Source organism: Vigna unguiculata, chromosome 1 (assembly GCF_004118075.2).
Source record: "Vigna unguiculata cultivar IT97K-499-35 chromosome 1, ASM411807v1, whole genome shotgun sequence".
Lineage (NCBI taxonomy): Eukaryota > Viridiplantae > Streptophyta > Magnoliopsida > Fabales > Fabaceae > Vigna > Vigna unguiculata.
Window position 1 is genome coordinate 23574699 of NC_040279.1, and position 11836 is coordinate 23586534.

At 33.2% G+C, this 11836-nt stretch overlaps 1 protein-coding gene across 1 annotated transcript; it reads left to right on the forward strand.

Moving 5' to 3' along the window:
* Positions 1-3566: 3566 nt before the first annotated feature.
* Positions 3567-11613, forward strand: LOC114184273 (acetyl-coenzyme A synthetase, chloroplastic/glyoxysomal). The gene is made up of 18 exons (XM_028071565.1): positions 3567-3639; positions 3988-4344; positions 4558-4701; positions 4841-4996; positions 5135-5257; positions 5385-5553; positions 6517-6599; positions 6949-7050; positions 7150-7238; positions 7340-7430; positions 8226-8339; positions 8907-9062; positions 9429-9497; positions 9611-9786; positions 9963-10019; positions 10172-10262; positions 10402-10500; positions 11084-11613. Exons 2-18 carry the CDS (start codon positions 3994-3996, stop codon positions 11267-11269), a joined length of 2256 nt encoding a protein of 751 aa, XP_027927366.1. The 5' UTR covers positions 3567-3639; positions 3988-3993; the 3' UTR covers positions 11270-11613.
* The last annotated feature ends 223 nt before the right edge of the window (positions 11614-11836 follow it).

Genomic DNA, 11836 nt, shown 5'->3' on the forward strand with positions numbered 1-11836 from the left:
TAAAAAAAATTAGACAATTAAAATTTTAAAAAAAGTTATACAATTAAATTTAAACAAAAGTTATACAAAAAATGTTAAAAAAAATTAAAAAAAAAGTTAAAAAAACAACAACACACACGACACCGGTTACGATGTCACTCTCCTCTTTGCAAAGACACCGGTTACATAACCGGTGCCATACACACACAATGCACCGCACCGATTATGTAACCGATGTGTATATCATCATTCCTCCACGAGCTTCATCCCCACCACACCCCACCACCTCCTTCATCTTCGTCCGCCACCTCTCCTTGATCTTCCTCCTCCGCCACATCCCAACACCTCCTTCATCTTTGTCCCCGACGACCCATCGCTGCACTCACCACTCACCACTACATTCAATTCACACACACCCACTACCGTTTCCCAAAAGGAGGGGCAATTTCGTAATCTTAAACGAAATATACGCGAATCACCTCATTTTTGGGTGAATGGATTAAACCCTCAATCCCCAAATCCATGCTCTTATTTCTTTGTAAATCATATCAATAGAACACGTTCTTTGCATGGTATCCACACTCGTAAATTTGCTTCAACAGTGCAAATCATTCAAACGAACACTGTGTTATTGTGAAAAAAAATTGTGATGAATGATTTATTTAACACAATTATTTGAAGGGTAAATTCCAAACCAGAACGGTTTTTTCTTCAGTGGTGATTGGTCCCTCCCACCTCATATTACCTTGCATAATTTCTTAACCGTTTTTAGAAGTTCAATCCTTTCAAATTAGTTTCTATCTAATCTTTCTTTCCATTGTCAACAATTGAATGAAACGAGGTTGAGATAAAATGGTTCCGTTTCTGTCATAAAGTCAATTTAATGAGCACAAGGGTGTCTTATTTCTATGAAAAGAAAATGTTATCTTTTTGAGCAGTTTCTAAAGGGATTCCATGCTTTCATTTCTGTCACACAATAAAATACCATTTTTCTGTTATTTCTCTACTTAACCACGTTACCTACCTCGATGCCGCCTCTTTGACCATTTGGGATCATAACAAATTGGCTTTGTTTTCATCATTTTAGTTTTTGAATCTCACTGAATTTGATCCTCACAAAAATTAAATCATTATCTTCCCGAAAACCAAGAACATAAAATTGAAAAAGTTTCCCATAAAAACCATGACAAATATTTCTTTTTTTGCTTGATGAGGTCCTATGATTTTGACTATGATTCTTTTATACCTATCATAGTTAAACTTTTTGACTTTTGCAAACCCCAAAGTTCGATTTTTTGAGTACCATATCAAAGTAATATTTGATTGGTGATTTAATTTTTTCAACATCCTTTTTAAAACTAATATTTTATCGATTAAGAATCTTATGTTTTTTAAAAAGAAATATTCCTGTTTTTTAGAAAATGACTATTAAGATTTCGGGATAGAAAGACTAATAAGGGAAGAGAAAATGAATCAGAAATGAAGTTGTTGAAATTGAGAGCTGTTGAGTAAAAGATTTACACTAGATTTGATTGTTGTAAAAGAAAAATAATTAAATTAATCAAGTAATATAATACATTAAAATAATACCCATCAAAATTCAAAAATGATTAATTATAAAGTATTGAATTCATAAAATTAGAATAATATTTAAATTTATTTTATTAATAACATTTTATTTTTTATGGATTTAAAAAATAATTATCTTTTTTATAAAATTTTATACTTTTATATGAATTTAATTAATTTTTTAAATATTATTTTAGGATAGAAAAAATCAATAACTAAAATAATTTGTTTCAATTTTAAAGAAAAGAAACTAATATCTGTTAAAAATAAGAATGAATACAAATATTAATTATTTAATATATATATATATATATATATATATATATATATATATATATATATATATATATATATATATATTACAGAGATTCTTGTCCATATTCGTTTTTTCAAATTTAACTTTTAAACAATTCCTTTTATTAATTTTATCGTTATTATTTTAAATCTAACCATCTTTTTAATATGACCGTTTCTTAAACTTAACTATTTTTAATTATAAAATAATTAAAAACTAATTACAGTAAAATTATAAAAGTTACTTATATTTAATTTCATAATTATAAGTAACAGTAAGTTTATTACTTTTTTAATTAATACATATAGCGCGTATCTTGTATATATTAATATTAATGAATATTAATTTCATCACAATTCTCTACCGATATATTTGTATATATCACATACTATATCTAATTTTAACTTAATTTTTTGATTTTTTCTGTTTAAATTTAAAACATATATAAATTATTTTAAACGATTTTTTTGTAAAACTCTCTTTTTCTATCCTAAAATTTAAAGGACCTAATCTCATCTGTTGGACCTAAGGGCTTACTCATAGGGTGCCAAAACCCCCCCAAAACCAGCTTTAACCCTCCCTCATTCTTGCATTTTTTCATAAACTATTTCCTTCTCTCCCTTGGCTGCTTCATGAGCTCTGCTAGGGTTTGGTCTCGTTCTTCATCAAGCTAGTTGAACTCCACTTCAGTTCCATCTTACCTTACCAAGTTCTTGGAGTTGTGGTGCTCCTCTGTGCTCGTGGTATTTGCTATCTTCTGTCCAGGTAAGGGAAGTTAAAACTTTTTTTTTTCTTTAAAATACAGTGTAATTATTTTTGTTGTACTTATTTTTGTTGAAATGAGTGTGTTTGATTGATGTGGCGCTATTTTTTTTTTCTTCACTTGCACACTTCTCGTAAAATGAAGGTTCCTACTTTATTAACAATTGGATCAAACTAAAATTTTAACCACTGATCTTAACACATAATTCTTGATTTTGAACGATTGGATCGTTACTTTTTATTTTACCTCATGTTATGTTTCATTTAATTATATTATTATTATTTAAATCGGACGTTACAATTTTAAATATATAATCATTACATTCATTAATTGTATTTATTATAGTGTTAAAGAGATACATTATCAAACATACCTTTTTATATAATGAAGTACCTCTTGTAACATTATAAATAAATATAACTAATTTTCAATCACTATAATTACACCAAATTTTACATATTACATCAACTTCTACATTAAAATGGGGAAAGTTAAACGATTTACTGTATTCATTTGAAACTATTATAACATCGAATTCTTTCTTTCTCAGCCGAAGCAAATAATTCGAAATTATGTTCAACTGTTTTAACAACCCCATTTTTTTTTTTTTTAAATTGAAGTGTAATAAAAAAATTGTAAATGAAAAATGAGTACTATAATTTTATTAAAAAGAAAAAATAATATACTTATAACTTTGATAGGATTTTTCAAGATTTGCAGAATGAGGACGTCTAAGTTTATAATTCTCAGAGTGTGGAGAAAATATGTTTCAATTTGTAACAATTTTATAGTTATTGTTTTGTTTTATAGATTAGAAAGTATTCTAATATTTTAGTGATGGATCTGTCAAAGTAAAATTGTTACATGAGTGTTTAATATTTTAAATTTAAGCATAATCAATTATGTTTTATAGGCATAATCTTTTATGTTCTCCCTTAAAAGTGCTTCTTTCAAATCAGATTCAAAATTCATTTCTGAATTTAGTTTCCTCAAAGTTCTCTTTCTCAGTTCCGTGTATGTTAAAGTGAAAAAGGTGAATTAGTAAAAAAATATCTTTCTTTTACCATGGGAAGGTGTTGAAAATCCAATATTGCTTCATGTTTTTTTCTTCCAACAAATCTCATTTTCCAGATGAAAGGTTTCCCTTTGTCAATGCACAATAGATCAACCCAAACAAACGCAAAGTTATATCGACAATATGAAATAATTTTGCAGAATAAATTCGCTAAACTTTATAATAATTATTTTAAATTATTAAAATAATTACTTTTGATTGGTTTGGAATGAAATTTTAATGATTTGAAGGTGCACAGTGATTGATTGTGTTGCTCTTGAGTTATTCTTTATTAATTATAATCGTATATATCTGTTTTACAACTAGGCCAGAATGATTCCTCTGTCCCGCAACTCGGTCTCTGTTCATCTGGGTGGATTACTCCGTGACCCTCTTCACCCAATTACGTTGGACCACTCTCTTAACAACCCTTGTTCTTCTCTTACTCTGTTTTGGAATTGCAAGAGAAAAAAGTGGAAAATATCCACAGCTATGGCTTCTAATATCAGGACCAACAATTACCTGCGCCATGTGGAATCAATGAAGCTCATGCCATCGGGTGCAGGTCACATATCACACTTGAATGCTGTTGTACTTGGTGATTCTCTCGCCACTGAAGAGGATGATTTCGTTCTTCCTAGTGAGGAATTTGCTAGCCAAGCTAATATTCAGTCCCCAGAACAGGTTTCATAGTGTTTACACTGATCGGTGTTCAATTTTATATTGCAGCTTATGAATGTATTCTGGGGTTCAATGGTTTTGACTTAACAACGAATGAAGAGAAAAACATGTGTTTTTTTTTTTTTTTTTTTTTTTTTTTTTTTTTTGTATCAAGTCTTTGCGCAAGATTTTGTAGAAATTGATTTTTTAATGTGTCTGTGATTTGTGATCCATCAGTATCTGAAGATGTACAAGAGATCCATTGAGGACCCTGCTGGGTTCTGGTCTGAGATTGCGGAAGAGTTTTATTGGAAACAAAAATGGGGCCATAAAGTATGTGATGAAAATTTTGATGTAAGGAAAGGGAATATCAAGATTGAGGTAATTGATCTGTTTCAATTATCCAGTTTGGATCTTGTTTTTGCCTTTGCTTTTGTTTTTCCTTCCGATAGTGTTTGTTCAGAGACTGAGTGTGGTTGTACCTTGTGTTGTTTGTCCGTTTTCTCTTTCATTGCTTCAGTGGTTCAAGGGTGGCATCACCAACATCTGTTATAATTGCTTGGATAGAAATGTTGAAGCTGGACTTGGTGACAAGGTAGCCATTTACTGGGAAGGCAATGAACCTGGCTTGGATGATACTTTGACATACACTCAGCTTCTGCAACAGGTTTGCCAGGTTTGTTCCGACTTACCTCTGTCTGCATACAACGAGGATAGTCAAGTTCCTCAAGTTTAGGTGGTAACATTTTTTGTTTTTGAATTGTGAAGACTCAATGTAAAGTGGTCAAATAATTGAATATTTTTATTGTTTCAGCTTGCTAACTATCTGAAGGATAATGGTGTGAAAAAGGGAGATGCTGTAATTATTTATTTGCCTATGCTTATGGAGCTCCCCATCGCAATGCTTGCCTGTGCCCGGATTGGTGCTGTTCATTCGGTATCAACAAGAACTTAAAGACATTTTCCTTGTCCGCCATTTGTTGTTTACTCGTGTTAAACTGCTAGATGACTTAATATGTTTGACTTGCCTTTGAGTTAATAGTTAGTTATTTTCATCTGGTCAGGTTGTATTTGCTGGTTTTTCTGCAGAAGCACTTGCCCAGAGAATCATTGATTGTAAACCAAAAGTTGTAATTACTTGCAATGCTGTTAAAAGGGGCCCTAAGGTTCTCCATCTGAAAGATATTGTTGATGTTGCAATCAAGGATTCAGCCAAAAATGGAGTTCCTATTGGTGAGAATATCTTAATTTGTTTAATATTTCAGTTGTATAATCACTGGAATATTGACCAATTCTGCTTTGCTGATTAAAATTCTGACATTAATGTGTAGACACACAAACACACACACACAGAATAGCAATACGAAGTTTATGATTGGTGACAAAAGTGGAGCTTAATAGGTCAAACACATTGAATAAAACAAGTACTGTATTTTAACTTTTTCTAGTTTGTCAATAAACATATCATTGCGGGTGTTGTTCATGTCTCTTCCCTTTGACTTTTATTATGTGATATTAAATTTGTGACAAGTGTGTTCTATATCAGTTAGGCGTGAGACAAATAATAATTAAAGAAGTCGCTCTCCCCTCTTAGCAGCCAGGCTTTTGGGAGTAGGCTTTCTTCACAGGTTTATTTGATAGTTTGAGAATGTCATATGATGAAAACTAGCACATTGAAATAAGTGACTGTTTTTAATTTCATTTACAATGACCAATCCAAACTGACTTCACTTATATTGATATGAACAAATAAAGTAGGCTGGGGTGTTGTAAGACTTCTCCCTTTATGGTTGTGGATGGAAATCCTGTGCACCAAAATTACTTAGGTATATGATAGAAAGAGTAGAAGACCATCATCACATTGGATCAGGCACGGGGAGGAGAGATGAAGGAGGATGAAGGATACACTATACTCTGTAATTATTTACCATACTGGCTGTCTACATATATTAAGAGAGAAATAAGGTGCATGAGCATGTAGGGTAGGGTGGAGAGAGGGATTCTGGTATTTAGCACTTCTTGTCTGTCCTCTTGACCTGTTTCCCAATGTAAGAGACATTTGCAACTGAACTGAGCAAGAGAATTATCTTTAGGGTTTGTGAACATGTATATGCTACATCCATAATCTCTGGTTCAATTGTCCCTTTATTATATTCCTTGATCTTATTCTCTTACTTTTTTTCCCTGTCTCAACAGATAAATGCTTAGTTTATGAAAACTCATGGGCAACGAAGAGAGAAGATACCAAATGGGAGGATGGGCGTGATGTATGGTGGCAGGTTGGTATATAAAATCTCCATTTATGTTATATATATATATATATATATATATATATATATATATATATATATATATATATACTCACATGATTAACTAAGTGTAGAATCATGGTTCTATTTTCAGTACTCTGCAAATTTCTACATGCCATTGCAAATAATTAGTTACATAATTGTTTCAGTCTGAATTTCTTCCGTTATTTCGAACAGATTAATCTGTTTCTGATGATAAGGTTGCTATAAGTCTTGCATTTCTGTTTAGCTGTGCTAAATAAGTTTTCAATATCCACGATTATGTAAATTTCATTCTTATTTTGAACATTTTTTTTGCTATCTTTGACTGGTTTTGCAGGATGTCGTTCCTCAGTATCCAACTAGTTGTCCAGTGGAGTGGGTTGATGCCGAGGATCCACTTTTTCTACTCTATACAAGTGGGAGTACAGGCAAGCCTAAGGTATTTGTGTGCTGTTACTGCTGTCGACTAAGTCATGTTTCTTTTTTCTTCCTTTCTTTACTTGAGGCTGCTGCTTTCTAATGTTTATGTTCCTAAAAGGGTGTCTTGCATACAACTGGTGGTTACATGGTGTACACTGCAACAACATTCAAGTATGCATTTGACTACAAGCAGTCTGACATCTACTGGTATCCCCAGAAGCATTTTCTTCTACCCTGTTTATCTTTGACATGTTCTTGATGAATCGGGTTCGCTACGGTTAGGTAAATGCCTTATACTCTGACTACAGGTGTACGGCAGATTGTGGTTGGATTACTGGGCATAGCTATGTCACTTATGGACCCATGCTCAATGGTGCATCTGTTATTGTGTATGAAGGGGTAATAAATTTTTTTCTTGAAACACTGTTATTTATTTATATTCGTGGCAGAGCTAGAGCAAATGTATCGAAGTGACATGTTATCAGCGGAACCAAAAAGACCAATTCAACCATAAATTATTAATATATTTCTACAATTTAAGAATTCTGAAAATGGTTTTACCATGTGAGAAGAAGAATGATTGAAGCCCAGCTGAAGAAATACAAATTAGCATACAATTAATCAGAAAAATCAAGAAAAACTTAGTAAAACCAGTTCAGACTTTGGATCAAATTTCATCTCCGAAGACTTGGGCTCAATGATATTCTTTGATAAAGTAGCCAACCCCAAGCAGTGGGAAAATGTTTTTGGTCGTTGCTTGCTGTTAACAATTCTGAAAAACAAAAGTACCGATTGTGTTATTTGTTTAGCTCGCAGAATTGTTACTGAACAGCAAAAACAAAAATGAGCAGCTAAAATGCTTTTTAAAGTGACCACTTCATGTAGCAATAGTTGACAGAAAGAAGTTTAAGGCCCACATGAGCAAGAGGTCAATAATTAATGCCTGATCAGTTTGTTGTCTTGGCTGTGATTACATTTATTGCTATTTTGATTCCATCATACTGAGCTTTGGAGATACACTAATTGTCCTGGCAAACTACACACATATACATTTACTGGCTTTGTAAATAGAAGTGAGGTGATCTCCGCAAATATTGTAGTGTTGGTGCAGGTTGAGTTCATAGATAGAAAATTACGAGTCAATGAGTTGCTAAGAAATACTCCATTTCAAATCTGATATTAACCTGAATGCAGGCTCCTAATTATCCTGATGCTGGTCGATGTTGGGACATTGTTGACAAATATAAAGTGACAATATTCTACACTGCGCCCACACTGGTGCGGTCCCTCATGCGTGATGGTGATGGGGTAAGATATCTCGTGATTACCTATGTTAGTTTTTCTCTATGAAAATTGATTTGACTATGAATGAATGTTTTTTGTGTACACACACAATCCAGCATGTCTCATCTCTTTTGGCTCTACTCTAGACATACCTCAAATTAGTTTTAGTTTTAAGGTTGTAAAAACGTAGTCTCGTTGCAATGTTAAAAGAAGTAAAGTGTTGTGTTGAGAAAATCTTGTTTATATTGTTTCCATTGCACATCTTACAGAAAACAAAAACCTAATAACTATTTTGTAGCCATTCATGAAAACAAAAATGTTTTCTCAAACCAAGTAGCTCATCGGTTATTCAAGATTATTTATTATAAATCTTCAAGCAAAAGAAGCTTATATAAATCACCATTTAAAATTGACATCTTTGCTTCTCGTATAGGAATATAACTGTTAGTTTATATTGATATTTTGAATAAAGTTCGGACTATAATATCTGAACATATTGATAGAACAAGGGAACTGTGATCTAAGAGTGTGCAGACTTCCATTGGTTCTTAATTTAATTATTGTTCATTCAAATCAATGTAATCTGTGCAGTTTGTTACTCGCTACTCAAGGAAATCTTTACGAGTCCTAGGAAGTGTAGGTGAGCCCATAAATCCAAGTGCGTGGAGGTGGTTTTACAACGTAATTGGAGATTCAAGGTGCCCTATCTCTGACACTTGGTGGCAAACAGAAACGGGTGGCTTCATGGTATTGTAGTTTCCAATGATTATCTGCTAAATTTGGTCCTAATGGCTGGCAATGAACATAGATAGGCTCATTTCTTTAGTCACAAATTCAATAGATTTGTTGCGTACCACATGTTTACAGCTAAAGTGATAATGGAGATTTGGATTGTGCACACAGACACACGCACACAAAAATACCTGTGCCTTTCAGGTATCCGAGACAGATAATTGGTAGCCACGCATAATAGATACTCGTGGGTAAGGGGTTGGGTGCGGATAGACATTATTCGCGTCAAATCCGACCCGTTACCCTCCCTACACAACAGATATGCTTATCATGTCTGCGCACCTTGGTCTTTGGGTCTAAATTTTTTTCTGTGGCTTACAGATAACTCCACTACCGGGTGCTTGGCCCCAGAAACCCGGTTCTGCAACCTTCCCTTTCTTTGGAGTTCAGGTATTCTATGCTGACCTTAAGTGTTCCTTTTGTAATTTAATGTACTCTTTTTTTACTTCCATATGACTGTTTCCATTTGCCTTCATCACTGACTAATTTATTTGTAACTGTAGCCTGTCATAGTAGATGAGAATGGTGTTGAAATAGAAGGCGAGTGCAGTGGATATTTGTGCGTTAAGAAATCGTGGCCTGGAGCTTTCAGAACTCTTTTTGGCGATCATGAAAGATATGAAACAACATATTTCAAGCCATTTGCGGGATACTATTTCAGTGGTGATGGTTGCAGCAGGTTAGTGTTTTGGTTGCATTACATGCCAGTTTCCACGATTCTAGTCTAATAATCTTTGAATTTGAATTAAGCCTGTGTGAATTAAATTTCTGTAGTTTTAACTCAAATCAGGAAACACCACCACAACACGAGACAATGTGTTTGATGATTATAATATGCCCTTAACTTTGTTTCAGGGATAAAGATGGATACCATTGGCTCACTGGAAGAGTTGATGATGTCATCAATGTCAGGTATGCTTTCAATTATGAAAGCTCTTTCTGATTCCTCAATCTTACAATTTTCTTTATAGATATAATCACGAAAACATTAATAGACAGGTCTATCTTCCATGATGTTCCAATCTTTTTGGTGTCCTAGTCTCATATAATCGTGTTATATGCAGTGGTCATCGGATTGGCACAGCAGAAGTGGAATCAGCACTAGTTTCACATCCTAAATGTGCAGAGGCTGCTGTGGTTGGTGTTGAGCATGCGGTATGTATTGAATGTATCATATTCTTTATGTGTGCTGGTCATAAAGTATGTTTTTGTATGAAAGAAATTAAGTTCAGTTTCTGCATAGCATGCTAAATGATTGCTGCTGTACTTGAATCCACTACCGTCACTACTGTAGGTGAAAGGACAGGGTATCTATGCATTTGTTACAGTGGTGGACGGCGTTCCTTACAGTGAGGAACTACGGAAGGACCTCATACTCATTGTCCGAAAGCAGGTCCGTACTTCAAACTGACAACATGAACCACTGTGTCTTGCTATAATATAGATATAGATAAATTATAGGTTTAATTTGTCGAATGGTACCCACTTTTATTTAGATGTGTTACTTTGATACCCGCTTTTAAAAATGTGTTAATTGAGTCCCAACTTTTGAAAAGATGCCTCAATTAGGTCCTCTTCAGCAAAAAATTATTAATAAATTTAACGGTATTGATATTTAGAATGACTTACAAAATTAAGTATTGATATTTATATTAAAATTTAGTGGTAAAAGTCATGAATTAAATTAACGGCTTTAGTAATTTTTGTCTGAAAGGAAACTGATTAAGACACTTTTTGAAAAGTTAGGACTAAATTGACACATTTTTACCTTACAAGCCGGTTTGATGATAGGTAGAGTTGGACGAATTCACTTTCTAAGAGTTACATCCATTTGAACTCCTTGTAGTGTTGTCAGTTGTTTAAAATGTTTATAGGAATTTTATCATCTCGCAATATGGTTGTGAACCTCTATATTTACAAAATTTGTATGAATATTTTATAAATGAATGATCACATGCTTTTCTTTAACATTTCAGATAGGAGCCTTTGCAGCACCTGACAAAATCCATTGGGCACCTGGCCTCCCAAAAACAAGGAGTGGAAAGATAATGCGAAGAATTCTGAGAAAGATTGCTTCCAGGCAGTTGGATGAACTTGGAGATACAAGTACCCTTGCAGATCCAAACGTGGTCAATCAACTTATAGAACTTGCTGATTCATGAAGCCAAAAGTTTGTATTATTATAGGTATGAGAAATGCTAGTGAACACACACTGTTGGACACTCTTTATTATTAACTAAAATTTATTGGAAATCAGAACTCCACGAGTTACCACTCTATTTAATAAACTTGACAAGATTTTGTAGTTTCCAATAAATTTTTAACAATAGTAGAGTGTGTATTTGAAATAAGTGTTAGAGGGTGTGTGTGTTAGTAGTGCTTCTCGGAAAAGGTACACTAGCCAGAGAGAAGTTAAAGGACAAATTTTGCTGTGTATGTGTATTTTTATGGGAAATGTTTGTGCTTGTGAAATAATAAATAAATCATCCATATTTATTTTCTTAAACTTCTCTTCTCTCTATTTATATAAACAGTTCAAACCTGCACTTTTTTTTTTTTTCCATAAAATAACATTCGTTGTAATCCTACGCTTGAGTCTGTTAAGCATGTTATACTGACCAACTTTACTTCGATTCAACAAATGATGGAGATAGTCAACAACATTACGTATAACTTCTTCCTGTACCCTCGTAACTACTACCAGCACCGTATACTAATAGCAAAAAGAG

Excerpts from the sequence above, each read along its gene's own strand:
- LOC114184273 (XM_028071565.1), top strand. The coding sequence starts at position 3,994 with ATGATTCCTCTGTCCCGCAACTCGGTCTCTGTTCATCTGGGTGGATTA. Across the intron at positions 9,498-9,610 it reads TCCCTTTCTTTGGAGTTCAG|CCTGTCATAGTAGATGAGAA; the intron begins GTATTCTATGCT and ends TTGTAACTGTAG. Across the intron at positions 10,501-11,083 it reads TACTCATTGTCCGAAAGCAG|ATAGGAGCCTTTGCAGCACC; the intron begins GTCCGTACTTCA and ends TTAACATTTCAG.